Raw genomic sequence first — 18,534 nt, forward strand, 5'->3', positions numbered from 1 at the left:
CACGATTGAAATGCCGTTGTGCCCTAACTGTTCAAACCCTTCGTTTTCATAAAAAAAAAAAAAAAAGATTTTCGACATCTCAATCGAGATTTGAAGATTCCATTCCAAAGTAAAGGGTTTGAGAAGGAAGAAGAAGTCATTTTCAAAAAAAAATTCAAGTATTTTAAAGACGTATGTAAAAAATTAAAGTTTTTCAAATTTGTTACTTCGTTTTTTGATGAAAATCGGTCGAGGATGGTTCTTTTGATTTGGAATCATCTACAAAAGTCGTTATGTCGAGTTTTTAGTCGATTTTTCTATGTATTTTAATTGAAAAAACTCAAAAAAATAAAAACAGGTGGATTTTAATTTTTATTGTAGAGTTTGACATTTTAAAAAAATTATCAAATTTAACAACAAAAATCTCAAACACGACAATAAAAAATGGTGAGCTCAACAATAATGAGGGACTATCAAGCCATCACCCAAAACTTAGGGACTATTTAGAAAGAAATCCCTCGGGTCCTTTAAATAATTTTCCCAAATTTAAGTGAACAACCAAGAAACATAAACAAGAGAAAAATATGCATATGAAGTTGACCCACCAAAGCACAGCAGTAGATAAAGAAGGAAAATAACAGAAAAAGTGAGGCCAAACCAATAAAATTACAACCTTATGGGCTGCTAATAACAGTGGAGTCCCATTAAAATACAATGTACACAAAAAATATATATATATATATTTGTCTACATTCCTTGAACACTAATGACCAATAAAACACCCAAGCCTTGATGCTTACAGTAACATTGTATTGGGACCTATATTGAAATCGCACAATAAAATACTTATAACATGAAAAATAATTATACTAAATATTACAGTTCATTCTGATATTTCTAACTTCATGAAAATAAAACTTAAAATTGAAAAATCTAGATGATCGAACTAAATTATAGGTTAAGCTAAAATTAACATGTTTACTTACATCAAATGAATTGATTTTTAGTAAAGATGATCAAAATGGTAGGGAAAACTCATTGGATGGCTGGATTGTCTCCGTATATATATATATATATATATAACCTCTCTCATTAAAATAGTATTAATTATAATATGTTCAAAATATACAAGTGTACTAAATAGATCTTTCTTTTATCACAACATGGCATTGCGGCAACATGTGAGCAGCCCACTCTATGGAGATTTTCACTTTGGTGCTATTCTCGGGTCCCAAGGTTGCTATTTCCTCAGGGCATCCATTCCACTGACTTTCTCGGCACCCACTTACGATCATTCATACCAATTTTTTTTTGTTTTTAATTCTTACATAAACTGTTTTCTCGAGTCACTCCTTCCAAGATTTGAACAACGAGATATGTATCAGCTCTGATATCAAATAATACGAATCCAACCAATACACTAAAAACACAAAAGTATCATTTGGTGCCCACAATCAAAATCTTTTCTCTTTAAGTTCTCAATAGACAAAGGAGGGTTTTGGAGTGGTAGCTCTAGAATAATGCCCCTCAATGATATGAGATTGTGCTAGAATTTATTAGGCTTCTCTTTCTCTCTCATTAGCTACTAATAATCATTTTTTGTTACCAATAAGATATTAGTTTGGTGCAATATAAATATATATAAAAAAAACCCATATTATAAGAGAGTTCCAAGATGTCGGCAGAATTCATTTATAAAGCAAAATTGTTAGTGCTTTTTATTATTGAGAGCAATGTGAAGAGATAGAGATAGAGATAGAGATAGATCAAACAGTGTTGTTAAAGATACTTAAGATATAATCTCTACTATATCTTGTCCCTACAATCAAAAAGGATCCTCACTCAATGAGGTTGAGTCAGGGATGTGGAAAGTTGCTTATAAATTAATCCAACTTTAGGAAGACAAAGGGTCTGAAGCATAGGGGACATCATGGTCTCCCATGTTTGTATTTTTACGCCTGACAATATCTATCTAGGCTTCAATAAAAAGAAAGGGAATAAGGGAAGATGATGGGTCTCTTGAAACTCTCAAAGTGCTCTCATGGTGGCCCCCTTTACATTCATTTCGTTCTCTGAGTTGCACCAACTCAGTCGAATTCCATGATATTGACTCACTCGTATCAATTATGATCATCGATGTCTTATGCCAAAGATTTGGGGTTGGTAAACAACTCTAGTTCTTTCATTTAATTTTGTCCAGAGCCACGTCGATATGTCATTGAAAGTGTATTAATATGACCCACTTATATTAGTGATTTGGGCAAATGAACCTTAGTTTTCCTCTATTAGGGTATTTGATAGGAAGCAATGTAATAAAATGAATTGTAATACACCAAATCATGTCAGAAGATCATGTCAAATAGATAGGAGATTAGGATTAGATCTCGTTGTCTTGTCCAATTGGTTAAGATTTGTTTTGCTTTCTATATAAATCCCATTAAGATTTTCTAATCCTAATTTCTTAATTAATTAATCTGATGTTAAGATACGATTTGATGTCTCGTAATACACCTTATTACATTGTTTCCTATAAATTCTAATGGAGTGGCTCAATGACAATTTCAGATCCAATAAACGATGAGAGTCCATAAGTTGTGTTTCGATATCAAGTATGAGCAATATTTCCTTAGGGCCACTCGTAACACCTCACTTACCTAGTGCGTGTGATGTGCTGGTGTTGCACATACTTGAGGAAGGGACTCATATGCCTTGGCTCATCCGGTCCCCCTAGTCGGACGTAAGTCCGGACACCCCCGTTATCCCCCCCCAAAATGCATTGTTTCCTATATAATATTTTAATAGCTCCTATGGTTGAAAACTCAGACACTAACCTCAACTTGAATGTCCAACAAGTTGAGTCAACTCAATGATTTGTTAGCTATAATATATTTATGAATAATGATTTTTTGATGCCCCCCTCTAACATATGCCACCATCATTGAACTGTAAATCATTTCCCCGGGATACATATGATCATAAATTCTTTTCTTGTGTATCACGAGGCAATTGATCTACGATTCTATAATGATGGTGTAGGGGACGTAAAGGGGGGGGGGGGTGGTTTCAGATTGTCACAACTCTATATTTATTAGTACTTAAAAATGTATTAAAATATTTTAAAATTAAGAATTATATGTACTCACTATATTCCAAAAAGAATAACATTAAATAAAATGGTATTAATTGGTGAGTTTCTAACCTGACTTGGCACTTTCAGAGTTGAGTTATCTAAGTTTCAAATCGACTTTTGAAGAGTTCTAAAACATAGGTGCACCTGTGTGTTGATTACAATAGAAATTGAAGGGGGTGTTTGACTCGAATTGCTAGTTTGTTTTGTTAGAATCAAGTTACACAAACTGATTTGGGAATCAAAGGGGGAGTTTTCTTTAGACTGTTAGATTCTGATTTAGAATTGTCAAAATTAAAATACATATAATAATTTCCAGAATTACGTTTGGCTACACTGCTTCTTTCTATAATCTGCTACATTTGCAATGCTGGATATTATATAACTAATCTTGCAAAATGGCAAGAAATGAATTTTAAAGTTACAAAAAATAGATCATCTCAATTTTCTATTGATATTTTATTCTAATTATGATGGAATTGCTTTTTATAATTTAAAATATTCACAACATCGGAGGATTATGAGTGATTGTAGAAAATTCATTTTTCTAATAATAAAAAAAAACATGACATGGCATTGTATTCTAGAATTGCATTATGAGTGAGAATCGGTAGGACATAAGAAAGGTCGGACTCCAATTTTAAAATTTAGTGGGTATGAATCCCTTGAGTATATTCAAATAAAAAAAGGTCCAATAGAGTTTAACGAACCTTGACCCAACTTGAATTTAAGTTGGATATAGATCCATCCTGATCCAAATATATACTTTCTTTGAAAATTCTATTTTTATGTTTTTCAGTTGTGAGAAAATGATTCCCTATGTGGCATATTCAATCGATTCTCCTTCCAGTTATGTATTTTGAGGAGTACAGATTTACGATTCTAACACATGTCACTTCAGGGGAGTCGATTGAATATGTCGTGTGGGGGAGTCATTAAATCATTCCTCATATAAGTTATTATAAACTCGTATCCAACCTTTGGAGAATTATTCAACCCAACCCAAATAGAATCCGGAGCAAGATAGAAAATTGGATTTGAATATGGGCATTACATAGGGTCGACCCAGATCCGACACATTCTATGTTGTAAGAATTAGATGAGATATAGAGTGAATGATGCGTGGATGTGTCAGGACTGGGGCACATAATGAAAGAGATCTTGGGGAGTAGCAGGTGTAACCAATGGGAAGGTAGGAATGATGGTTGTGAGGACATCGAGAGATATGGACAGAGAGAGTGAAACTCATTGGGTTTGGTTTCACGAGGAATGATGGAAGGGTGATCGAGAGATTCTCTCTAGTTGTGGGGCTCGAGGAGTTGGGGTCACATGGGGAATATTTTTGTGGAGATTATGGGCACTAAGGACACTGGCATGTACTGCTTGCTTAAAGCTTTTCCACAAGTTTTAAGGCACATGCCCAATGATTCATGTTGGTCACATAGAGATAAAAAATAAATAAAAAAAGTTTCATCTCCTAGATTGTGACGTCACATTTGTAGAAAGATGAGATCATCACATGTGAGTATTCACCTCCCATATGTACATGTATACATGCATAGATAAAATTCATCTCTTATGATTATCCATTTAACCAGAATCAAAATCAATAGGTTAGTTCTAAGTTTTTTATTTATTTATTGGAACTGATTCGATTGAGAACTAAAATTGATAGGAATGAATAAAAACTAGAATCATGTAAAGAAAAAAATTACACGATTTCAATTTTGATTCTATTGATTTGAGAATCGGAATTGAAACCAATGGGATTTAGAATTGACTCGTTGGCACCCCTACCTACTCCTTGAGATATGTGATCTTATCATGTTCTTTGACGTCTAAGGGTGGTTGCAAATTCGATTCTACAAAATCAATTTATAATTCATCGAGTATGGACTAAGATTGAGTATTGCTTTGTTCACTTCTTTTCTATATTTGATTGATGCTAGTAGGTTACTATTGATTCTGACCTGTTAATTGAGAACAATACTCTAATAGTCAATACCTCTCTTTATTGCATAAGATGCTTGAGGTTCTTGTTTGGGTTTTGGCTTCAAAAGGAAAAATCAGAGAGGATCTTTTCCTTTGACTCTAGGGTTAGGCTTCTCGACTTGGACCATGCAAGGGTCGTCCCCAAGGCAAAAATTTGGGGGTACATATGTATTCTTTTAAGGATATTCATTTAGGATTTTTTTTTTTTTTTTTGGGAAAATGAGAAACGTTTTTTTCTATTCTCATTTTGCTAGAGATTTCCAATGCTGTTACTTTGGAGATTATAATGTCATTAAATTTTAATTTGATATGTGGATGTAGGCACATTGTTGAACCACATAAATTCTTGTGTTTGTGTGCAATTCTCTTTTCTTTGCTATTTCGTTTGTCCACTCTTGTAATGTTTGAGAGTTATACATTGTTAGATAATGTCCTGTTTCTTTTGATCAGTGAATTTTTTTTTTTTCAATGAGATCAATAACACAATGATGGTGGAAACCACTACTTTGTCAAGCTCACATTAGGTAGCCATTTTTTTTTTCCAATAGGAGTTGGTCAATTATAATAATGCACCAATGGCAATATAGTAAGGACTCAAAGTGATTCTTCAACCTCTGAAATTTTGGGGCACTTATGATGCTTATCAAAGATGTCGACTGTTCCATGTGTCCGTGAGTTTTCAAAGCTAAAGACAATTCACAATTATGATATAATTTTGCTTTGTCTCGAGTAGTTAATTTTCAGGATGCGAACTTATCTAGGAGATGAGGAGGATTTTTTATACATTTTACATGAGACTTTAATAACTGCATAACATCAAACATACGACTTAGATTGTAGGTAAACATTAATTTCTTAAGAATTGATATGTCTTTCCTTGTAATTCATTTCATTTGAGCATCCCTATGACATATCCTCTAATCTAAGCCGTTCATTTGATGAGTAAAACAAATATATTTTGAGTGCCTGAAATGGAATCAATTCTAAACGGATATCTACTATCCAACATTAAATTGAAACATAATCTGATCCACTACTTGATTTCGGATACATTGAATAATCGAGTAATTGGATAGCCATTGACACACATAGCTCATAGTGCCAAGAGTTGGCACCAAAAAGAGAAAGATAATAAAGTGGGCAAGATGGGCACAAAAATGCATTTTATGCGCGTGGAACAGTAGTCACGGCTATTCGTTAGTGCTTAGGAAGACAAATCAGATTCGTGTACTAAATGTGTGCGGATGTGCACGCGTGAAAGCATGTATGGTGGCTAAAGCCACTAACATCAAGTGCAAGTGTAGTGCAAATAGGGTCAATGTGGGACCAACATGTCTTCCAACTAAACAGGGCCCGGACCGAACTGGGTCCGGGTTTGTCTTAAAGTTAGGGTACAAGGTGGATGATGTGTGTAGAACTGATGAGTGGACCCAATGGTAGGGTTAGGGTTAAATGATGTGGTTGGGACTTGGGGAGAAGGATATGTGCTTATGTGGCCATGTGAGCGTAGAAAGTGACTTGTGGGACCATATTATGTAGGGGAGGATTATTGAAGGTCAAACGAATTACTCATAAAATTTTGGGCAATTTGAACATAATCCTCTCCCACACTCTTTATTATCAAAATTATGACAAATCCCTTGACCTCTAGTCTTCCCTAAGAGACTATTATATAAAATGACCTAAAAAGTTCTCCTTCAATCTCTTGCCTTAAAACCCTTGATTTTTCTTTCAAAAATCAATTATATTCAATTTTATTATTTTAAAAACTGGATTAAAGCAGCAGTTGGAAAAGGTTGGTTCACTAATGGGATAATTTATTATAATAATTATTTTGTTATACCGTTAATAATCATAGTTAAATAGTTGATGTTACCTTTTTTTAAACATAAAAGAAGAAAGCTTTGGATCAAGTTACATGTGTATCCAAATTTTATTTTATTTTTATAAATGTAACCTAGTCCAATCAAATAGAAACAAGAGGAACAGAGTCCAACCATCCATTTAATTTTTTTTTTTTATAACAATTATTCAATCTTTTAGGGTAAGTGGTTTTATGACTTTATCTTCAACTTAAAATTCCATCACCGAATAAGACACAACTTTTCAAGATAATTAAAGATATTGGATTTTTGGAAAGAAAAATCAAGATTTTTGACTAGAGGTTGAAAATAATGGATTGAAGAAATATAACTTAAAGAATTACCCTTCAAGGTGAAGAGTTTAAAGACAAAGAGAATCTAGTTAGAGGTAAAAATTGAAGGCATTTAAGTCATTTTATAATTAGTCTCTAACAAAAGACCAAAGTCAAGGGATGAAGGAAATGGGGGCACCTCAAATATTTAAAAAAAAACCCAAAGGGGGTAAAATTTTGTTGGTGATTGTCCCAAGGTTCCACGTGGAGCCTTGTAGGATGATGGGTTAGTTGGTTTGATGCTTTTAATTAAGATTTTGATTCTATGGTGGGACTTTTGATGTTGATGTTGATTTTGATTTGAAGAAAGGTTGACCATCGTTGGATAGAGATAGATATATTTGAATTTGTATTTGTTCGTTTGGTGTGAGAGTGCGTGAGAGAGGATGTGTTGTGGTTGTTTTTGTTTGGTGGTTCGCGTGTGCATGCGCGCGCGTGCAGAGCTCCCAAGGATGGTGCGATCATGATGGGGCTGGCTGCCAGGCACCATAATATTTCACTTTCATCACGCATATCTCCTGAATCATTTCCTTGTTGCCCCTGCCTTAGAACTATCACTTTTTTTTTTCCAACACACCATTCCAAATCATTACTATTAGAGTTTTATTTTTAATTTATTTTTCTAATTTTCTCCATTTATATAAGAACATGTTTTAAGTTTTAATGGGTTTAATTTAATTAATTAAATCAACAAATCTCTCTTTAATTAGAGTATCACATTTTTTTTTTTTGTATCTATGTGATTTTTTCTAGAGAGATTCTATTGGCACACAAACACACCAATTATTTTAAAAATTAAACTATTATTTGCATATAAATTGGTGTGTCATATAGGTAAAAAAGTTGGTGATAAAAGTTCTGTTTTTTCTATGAGTATTTGTCATAAAACTCTTAAGAATATGACCATTTAGCTCTTGAATTTTTTCCTTATTTTAATTTTCAACTTTTTTAAAGAGTATTACATGGTTTTGGTTCAATTAATTAAATGAACAATATTCAACCATAACTTCCAAAAAGAGAATATTTGACCATGAATTTTTTTTCCTTCTTAATATTACCCTTTTTAACATGTCTACGCTTGTTTTTTCTCTCTGTAAAGTTTTTGTTTCAAAATATTATTATTTGGGTTTTTTTTTTTTTTCTCTCCAATTTTTAAGAGTATACATGGGTTTGCTTCAAGTAACTGAATTAAACAATATTTGACAATAAGAGTTTTTCCTCTTAATATTAAGTTTTTCAAGATTTATGTCTTTTTTTTTAAATAGAGCATTTGAATAACAATCAACCATGACCGTTAAAAAGCAGAATTATTTACTTATATAACGGAACGGATTATGACCAATAGTTGTTATAATGCAATTATTAGTGATTATTTTCATGTTCTTAAAACATTGTATGATCACAATCGATTTAATCTAAAAGGATCAGTGTTAAGTGTCGGAAATTTAGTGGGCGACAGCCATCAAATGGTCCCACACATGTATGCTATGCCATTTATGTACAGACAAACTCATTTGACCATTTTCCCAATATCAAGAGTGTTTTTATTTATTTACTTTATTTTTGCTTTTTTGCTTAGAATAATTCAAGAGGTTGTCTACATTAACAATCATGCATTCATGTCCCTATAAAAAAAAATTTCAATTTTTATTTTATTTTATTGATTTGCATTGGTTGATCAAAAGCTATATAAGAGAGAGAGAAAAAAAATTCTAATGACTTTCATTATAATTAACATAAACTGAGAAATAAATGTATAGAACATGGCATCGTATCATATCCAAGTGCTACTTTAATATATGCTAATGCTTTTCTGACCCGAATATTTTCACTCGATCTATATTCGGTTGACGTTCCAAGGGTACAGAATCGTTGATCGTTTTCCTTGTGTATCCCAAAGAAAAATGATGTATAGTTGTGTGCTCTTTCCACGTTAGCCACGTACACACCGACACTTTAGTATACACTAGTGATTTTTTGACTCAAAAATTTTCACTCAGTTTATAATCAACTGACGTGGCAACTGGCAAGGGCACAGAATTGTTGATCATTGTCCTCGTGTATCCCGAAGAAAAAGATCTATGATTTTGAATGCTTGACACATCAGTCGTTGACACACCAAGTGAAAATTTTCGAGTTAGAAAATCACGACTCTTTCGTATAATAACACTTCAATGCCAATCCTTAGAAAGAAGAACAATGACATCATCGAAAACTGTATATGACATCATTAATTCAAATACAAAGTTAAAATTGAGATGTATTATACTAAAATACAACCAGTTCCATGATATCATTGTCCATATGATTACTTTTAAGTTCCTAAAGTGAGAACTAAGAAAACCATTCACCTTTTATATTTACTAGTTCAGGTAATATGGTAATGTTAATTCAAAAGTAGATGAGTAGAATTCACTTTAAAAATATTAATTTAAATTATTATTTTATATTATTTATTTCAATTAGTCTCCATTTCCTTACTTGCAACAAGATTAATAAGAATAAATAATATAATAATATATAAAAAAAAAACACACAATTCGAAGTAAATCAAAAGAATTGTGATAATCTAACTACCCCATGTGGCAAACTCAATTGATTACCTTGACGTGACAATTCGGGAACAGTAGATCTACACTCCTCGGGATACACAGCTGCACTTCCCCATAAAAAAGTGTATCTTGAGAGAACCATGTATCCCAAGGAGCACGGATCTACGGTTCCCAAACTTGTTACGTTAGATAGTCAATTGATTATACCACATGGGGTAATCAGATTATCACGACTCAAATCAAAAGGGAAGCTCAAAACTTTCGGGAGTACACCTAATTATAGTGATTGAGACTAGGGGTGCACATTGGATTGGGTAAATCCGAGAACCGAACCAATCCGAAGCCTTTTAGATTGGATTGAGCATGATTTGGTTTGGGTACGGATTGTATATAAAAAAATCCGATTGATTTGATGCGGTTCCGGATTAGGGGTATAATAGAATCGAACCAATCCGAGAACCGAACTAATCCGAAGTATCTATTATAATATATATATATATATATATTTATCTCCTTTATTTTTTTCTAACAAAAACTCATAAAAAATGTACACAAAGCTCTCTCTCAACTATCAAATGAATCAACCCATTTATGAAAAAAAACATTCAAAGAGTTTGATTCCTTATTTTTTTACGAGAACCTTTATGCCGTGTTTGTTAGATGAAATGTACTATACGAATCTAGGTTTGAATTCGTTAATATACTATTTATGGATTAGTTTTCTCACTAATCCATCCAAAATACCAATTTTAAAATTGTAATTTTTTTTAGTCTCATTGAGTTTTTTCTAATTTTCAATTTATACAGATTTCAGTCATAATTTAATCATAAAATCATTTTCATTTTAAAAATAGGCATTATTTATGATCTGACCAAAGGATTCTTTTTTTGAAAGAAAAAATACTTATTTTTCTATTTTGAAAGTATGAGAACCGAGAACCGATCCGAACTAATCCGAACCAAGTTTGGTTTGGATTGATTCGGTTCTATAAGGTAATTGGATTGGTTCGGTCCCAAATTTGTAGAACCGATCATGTTTGGTTCGATTCCAATTTTATCAAAATCCCAACCAATCCGAACCATGTGCACCTCTAATTGAGACGGCTCCACAAAAAAACGAAGAGTGATCAGAGAAAAATTAAGGGATGTTCCCTCATGACAGAGGGATCGCCAACGAGAGAAGCCATAACATTTTGTTACAAATTGGGATTCGTGTACAAAATTTGGAAATAAGAATTACATGAATTTTTTTCTTCTTCTTTTGATCAATTGAATGGTTGATAATTCTTTCATGGTGTCATGCATGAAACTCAATCAATTGGTAATTTTTTTGAGGAACAAAGATTAATAACTGATAAAAAGGAATAGGAAACAAAAGATGGGAGGTTGTAATCTTTGATAAGACCAAATCATTCCCATATATCTAAATATTAAATCATCAAAGAACATCCCTTTTAAATCACTATGTTGAGAACCTAATTAGAACAATTGTTAATTTTGTTCCCCCAATTCATGGAAAATGTCGACCCTGATTTGTCAACCTCAGAAGTTGAGGACAACTTTTGTAACAATTTTACGTTGCGAGCATCTCACGCCTTACCAATCTTGGTAAATTTTTACTGATTACTATCATTTTTATTATTATTGTCATTGCTATTATTATTGCATCTACAACTATAATTGCTACTACTAGGCCATTTTTTCTATTACAAGGCATGTTTGTATGAAGGTGGCATGTCCTTTAGTGCAAATTAATTAAATACATTATCAATTTTTCTATTAATTATTGATCACTAATTTTGCTTGCTTAGCAAATCGATGACTCCTAAGTTGACTCAGATGTGTCCAATAAAACCGATTTAATTTGTTCTCTAGGAAAATATTAAGTAGAGTTGTGATGAATGCACGCAGTAAATCATATGCGGTCTGTACGTGGTTGATGTAACAAGGGCGCATAATCATAGATCTTTTTCTTCGGGATACACAAGGAAAAGATATATGATTTTGTGCCCTTACCACATCAACCACGTACAGACTGCATATAATTTATCTCGTGCATTCACCATCGTTCTATTAAGTATAGATGCATCTCAATAGAGTTTCTAAAGTAAATTCATTTTCAAGTTGACTGGGTGGAGTTGATTTAATGATTTATCGAGTTGACTCCAATGGGTGTTTCAAGATTGAATCACCGTAAAATCCAATAGAGTCGACTCAGGGTCTCCAAACTATGATAGAGAGGATTAGTTGAATAAATATTGTTCCTTAGATTAAAAATAATAAGGGAAATTGGGAATAAAAACAATTAATAAATTTGGGAGTTCCACTATTGAAGATCTCACAAAAATAAACATCATCACTTTACAAGTATATAAATATAAATTGAAGAATTGTAAAAAATAAAAATAAAAAGGAAAATTAAATAAAATAATAATAATAAAATTGGGAACTCCACTACAATGAAGATCTCACAAAAATAATCATCATCTCATTCATTTTGGTTGCAATGATTATTTTTGGTTGCCTCACACGCATGCCCCTCTCCCCCACTCTATATATCCCATCTTATTCACTTCTTATCCCCCATACCCACATCTTTCTCAGTCTCCAATTTCTCTCATTTTTACTATCTATTCTACTTCCTATTAGCCATATGGCTCTCTCTGGCTTTGAAGGCTTTGAAAAACGCCTAGAACTTCATTTTTCGGGTGATGAACCGATGATCGGCATCGGACTTCGACAAATTGACTTCGAATTGCTAGAAGAAGTTCTCGATGCAGTCCAATGCACCGTGGTATCGGCGATTGGTAATAGGTATTTGGATGCGTACGTATTATCGGAATCGAGCCTATTTGTGTACCCCTCAAAGATCATAATCAAGACTTGTGGTACTACCCAGCTTTTAAAATCCATCCCTCTATTGATATCCCATGCTAGTGATATTGGTCTTAATGTGTGTCGATGTAGGTATACTAGGGGTGGTTTTATATTTCCTAATGCCCAACCTTTTCCTCACACCAGTTTTCGAGAAGAAGTTATGTATTTAGACGGATCTTTACCCGCCCATCTTTGTTATAGAAAAGCGAGTATTATGCCTTTTAAGAAGTTTTCACACTCGTGGCATGTCTACACCGCCACAAGTGATGACCTACCACCTGTGGGCGATACGTTCACATTAGAGGTGTGCATGACCGAGCTCGATCGAGTACTTGCTCGGAACTTCTTCCGAAAGTTAGGTGACATTAATTCGGGTGATGTGGCTGGAAAGGAAATGACGGATTTGACAGGTATTGATGACATCAATCCCAATGCGCTCATATGTGATTTTGCATTCGATCCATGTGGGTACTCAATGAATGGGATTGATGGGGCTCGCTATTCGACAATACACGTGACACCTGAAGACGGATATAGTTATGCAAGTTTCGAATGTGTCATGGGATCCAATGATGATGAACATAATGTTATCGAAGATGTATTGAAGAAAGTTGTACAAGTGTTTAGACCGGCGAAGATGTCAGTGTCGATGACATGTGCAAGGGATGGTGTATGGACACGTGTCATAGATGCGCTCAAGCCACTTGGCTTAAATTGTCGTACTTGTACAATCGATGAATTTCCCTCGGCCGGAAATGTCATTTTTCAAACGTTTACCACTCGTCGGAAGTAGCCGAAAACTTTGTGTGCTTGCTAGACACATAAGGAACATAGAGAAGAGGGAGGGAGTTGAGGTTAGAATTCAAAATTTTTGTGATGATGTATGGTGGATTATGCATGATGCATGATGCATGATGGTTGATGGATGATGATGTGGAATGATGTTGATGGGAGGGATGATGTTGAGGCTACAACTTGCAATGGGTGGGATCATCATGATAATGCACCCCACTTAGGTGTGTCACGCCTAAGATTTTGAAGATGGGTTTTTGGTGGGGGGTTGAGGTGACACTATTGAGGGGTTTTTGCTTCTCCCTCTCTTGTCTCTTGTGGTTTTAAAATGGTACAAAATGACACTTTTTTTTTTCTTTTCTTTTAATCTTCTCTTTTCTTTTATCTTTTCTAGGATTCTCTTTCCAATCTTATCTTTTATTTTTTTTAATATTTGTCATTTTCTATGATTCTCTTCTGTCTCCTTTGTCTTCTTTGGATGATATAATGGGTCCTTTTTTAATGATGTGGAGATTTGATTTAGTGGATCTATATAAGTTACAACACATATTTCCAAAAGTCAACCTGATTAATTAATATCAACCGTCCAATGTATAGACCTCTTTGTGAAACATCCTTCATAAAAGCACTTACAAAACAAGACTCAAGCCAGGTTTGATCTTCTCCATCAAACCAACGGCTGAGATGGAAGGATGTTACTTAGGGATGTCCAGAAGGAAACCATAATTTGGGCTAAAGGCACAAGCCATGAGGTTGGGCTTGTGTTCAGAGCCCATTTAATAAATGGATTGGGCCGTTAGTGCCAAGTTTGCTCCTCCCATGTCAGGCCTTCTTTGGCCGACTAATATGACCTGTTGGTAGTGCCACGTGTCATTTTAATAGATCAATATATTATTACTTAAGAGTTTGTGTATTGCCACACCAACTTTTCATTACCACGCACCAATCGGATAATTATTTTAACTGTCCACCCATTTCTTCTTCTTCAAACCCAACATTATATTATCAAAATGAATCCGAACTGTTTCAAAGACCCAAAATCTATATTTTTTTTTTCCATTGGACTCTTTCATCAATTGCTATAAATATTAACTACTTCGCCATATTTTTCTTTCTTTCTATCGGTCTTTTTTTTTTTTAACAAAAATAATACAAGATGGCTCCACGTGCGAAAGTCTTTCAAAGAAGACAATTGAGAAGCTCTATGTATCCTTCTTTTATCCATATAATGGAGTCCTAGTCCATCAACAATGGTTTTGAGCATCTCTTCTTTGTGTGTGCTACGTGAGCTCAGAAGGGCAAGCCAAGCGCGGATCCGAAGGCAAGGACATTGCTAGCCACAAAACATAATTTGGCCACAATTTCTTCATCAAACGACATATATATATATATATATTTTTTGAAGAAATAGAACGCCTTGGGGTTCGAGATTATCTATCTCATCTAACACACCCACTTTGGCTTTCTACATAGAAGGCCATGCCACCTGATTAGAAGAACAAACATCCTCAATAATCTTCTAAGATTTCTTAAAACTTAGTAAGGTAATCCTTGTCACTGTTAAACAGATGGGCTTTCCTTCACCGTATACTATTCTTCAAAATACTTAATAAAAACCCCATTGTATTCTAAAAAGGCTCTCTATGTCTGCTTTAGTTCAAATGAAAAGAGCCATAATAGAGGCAATATATGTACACTAAAGCACCAATACAACCTAGCAAAATGACAGACACAGCCAGTGCCGACACATAAAACATAGAATCTACGATATAGAAGCAGATTGAGGATGTAAATTTTGTGATTAAGGTCCTAACTTGGTACGCCAACAAATCGCTATAAATTCACAAAGTTTTGTGCACCATCTTTTGCGGTTATTTGTCATAAGGTGAAGTTTTGCATGATTTTTTAAGGAAATCAATCGAGGTGAGCAGAAAATCACATAGGCCAGTAAAAATTTGCAGCAATTTGTGCAAGGAGACCAAGAAACAAAGACCCATGGACTGCATTTTTGTTACCCAATTTTACAGCAATTTTCGCGGTTATACGCATCTGGGCCTACGACATGTTAGCCACTACAATTTGCGAGGGTGACAATTAAAATAAAGCTCAAATAAGCTTCATAAAATTGAAAAAACTAAAATTAAGACCAGAAAGAAAATATGTGAGATATGCAAATTTGGTTTAAATTCTAAGATTTTCTTAATTTGATTAACAGCTTGTTAAAAAAAATAGAAAATCTCAATTTATTAAGATTTGTAAGTTTTCAAAAACTTTAGTTAACTTACAAGTTATTCTAAGTATACATTCTTTTTACTTATTACCAATTAGACTACTATTGAATTTGCATTTGTATGTCCACACTCTTTTACTGCTCACCAACATTTAGGTTCAGTATCAAACAGATATAAGTTTTAATGGAAACTTTTTTCTAGGCTTCTTTGGTTTTCAAAAATTCAGTTTTTTTATAATAAAAAAATCAAATCAAATAGGTATAAAGGTAAATTCATTACAAAAGATTCATAGAGACGGATAAATTAATCCGACTATGTATATATTTTAAAACCGTATGTGATTATGTAATTCTTTAAAAGAAAATTATCCATCTATTAAAACGCCAAAGTTAAAATTTACAGTAGATACTTGGATTGAAACTATAGAAAAGATTAAGAAATCACCAAGTTTTGGTAGAGTTTGGGGTTTAAGTAAGGGTAAATAATTCAATTTATGATTTATAACACATTTAGTCGACAGAGTTGGATTGAATTTGGAGTTCAATTTGGTATTAATACACATTTGAACCAACTAGTTGAGTTGACTCGGCTATGATAAAAATTCTTTTGTGTTTCGCCACCATCCAATGAGTTGTTTATAAATAAAACAATGTTGGTGTGGTAATATAAGTCTCACTGATTGTAGTTCCCACATATACTTATTCATAGTATCTGTCATCTTTCAAGTAGGAACAAGAGATTCATGTATTATTTTGTCAATAAATTCTTAAAAACTAATGATTTTGACTCCACCCCTACCCCCCTACTTCCCCATATTCTCTTGATGTGGCATGTGCTAGAACTATATATATATTTTCCTCGGGACACACTACCACTACGTGAAAATTGAAAAATTCGACAGAAAAAATTGATGGGCCAAAGCCCACAAATTTTAGAAACTGAATTTTGACAATCTAGGACAGTCAAAATTCTTGATGTTCCCAAATTTGACGGCTTAGAATTGTCAAATTTCTCTCATCCTTCTGTAATTTGACAGTTTCGACCTATTGAAAAAAAATTTAACATTGAAAAATTCGACACCAATTTGATCTCTTGGCCTGTCGAATTTTATGAAATTTGACAGCCCAAGACCGTCAAATTTGGACTTTTTTCACATTGTATACTGCACATATGTTCTAGTGCATGCCACGTTAGGAGAGTATGTCAGAGGTAGAGGGGGAGAGGAGGGAGGGGACAGAAAATCACGACTCATTCTTAAATGATATTTAGGTCATTTCCAATTAATATTTGAGAAATCCCGGTCAAGAGGCAATGTTCTCAACAAAAAATTAAAGAGGTGAAGAAATGGGGACAAATGTCATCAACAAAATTAAACCGAATTAATATCAGTTCGGTTTGGTTAAATTTGGTTCTATGAATTGCCAATATTCTACAACTCTTCTTCGAAGCAATTTATTTTATTTAATAAATAAATAAATAATGAACATGGAATTTTATATAGGGTTAGGATCCCTTAAATAACCATATGCATATGATTATAATAAATTATCCAAACTAGAGTTTCTCTATATATGCCCTCAAGAGGATGAGATTCTTTTACCATTCCAAGGTTTGGAGTTTTTGTGAAGAAACTAAAATTAAAACTAGCAAAAGTGGATTATTCTAAATTGAGAAGAAATTCTCGATGACAAGGCAGAGCGAGAAATGGGTGCAAGAATTCATGGTCTACATTGTCGTTATTCAGCTTAGCTCTTATCATAAGCTAGTAAAAAATAAGTATAACCGGCCTACTTTACTATTATTTCTTTAGTCAATGTAGGACTAAATTTTTTATAATGAAATACAAAAAATGAAAATTAGAAGCATCGAAATAATTTTCTTTGGATTTTCATATTTCATTTAAGAATGAATCGTGATTTTCTGTCCCCCCTTCCCCTTCCCCTTCCCCTCCCCTTCTGCCTCTGACATACTCTCCAACGTGGCATGTGCTAGAACATATGTGCAGTACACAATGTGAAAAAAGTCCAAATTTGAAGGCCTTGGACTGTCAAATTTCATAAAATTTGACAAACCAAGAAATCGAATTGGTGTCGAATTTTTCGTTGTCAAATTTTTTTTCAACGGGCCGAAACTGTCAAATTATTGAAGGATGAGAGAAATTTGACATTTCTAAGCTGTCAAATATGGGAATATCAAGAATTTTGAGGGTCCTAGACCGTCAAAATTCAATTTCTAAAATTTGTGGGCCTTGGCCCGTCAAATTTTCCAGTTTTCACATAGTGGTAGTGTGTTCCAAGGAAAAAATGTATATGGTTCTAGCACATGCTACATTAAGAGAATATGGGAAAATAGGGGGGTAGGGGCGGAGTCAAAATCATTAGTCTTTAAGAATTTATTGACAAAATAATACATGAATCTATTGTTCCTACTTGAAAGATGACACATATTATGAATAGGTATATGTGGGAACTACAATCAGTAAGACTTATATTACCACACCAGCATTGTTTTATTTATAAACAACTCATTGTATGGTGGCAAAACACAAAAGAATTTTTATCATAGCCGAGTCAACTCAACTAGTTGGTTCAAATGTGTATTAATACCAAATTGAACTCCAAATTCAATCCAAGTCTGTCTACTTGAATTTTGTGTCAACTAAACGTGATATAAATCATAAATAGAAACAGGAGTGGAGCCAGGATTTTCCTGTAGTGGGGGCAAACTATAGTTAGTTGTATGGTAAAGATGAATGGTTTTAGGGAGAAATTAAGAGGTTTTAGTTAGAAG

At 33.6% G+C, this 18,534-nt stretch overlaps 1 protein-coding gene across 1 annotated transcript; it reads left to right on the plus strand.

Annotated features, from left to right (window-relative positions):
- The first annotated feature begins 12,408 nt into the window (after positions 1-12,408).
- LOC147395878 (S-adenosylmethionine decarboxylase proenzyme 4-like) lies at positions 12,409-14,570 on the plus strand. Its single transcript, XM_086450886.1, has one exon. It carries the CDS (start codon positions 12,498-12,500, stop codon positions 13,512-13,514), a length of 1,017 nt encoding a protein of 338 aa, XP_086307012.1. The 5' UTR covers positions 12,409-12,497; the 3' UTR covers positions 13,515-14,570.
- Positions 14,571-18,534: the final 3,964 nt, after the last annotated feature.

Source organism: Akebia trifoliata, chromosome 8 (assembly GCF_017979445.1).
Source record: "Akebia trifoliata isolate Shusen 1 chromosome 8, ASM1797944v1, whole genome shotgun sequence".
In the NCBI taxonomy this organism is placed as follows: domain Eukaryota; kingdom Viridiplantae; phylum Streptophyta; class Magnoliopsida; order Ranunculales; family Lardizabalaceae; genus Akebia; species Akebia trifoliata.

Bases quoted from the DNA above. Each gene is read 5' to 3' on its own strand.
- LOC147395878 (XM_086450886.1), top strand. From the start codon at position 12,498: ATGGCTCTCTCTGGCTTTGAAGGCTTTGAAAAACGCCTAGAACTTCAT.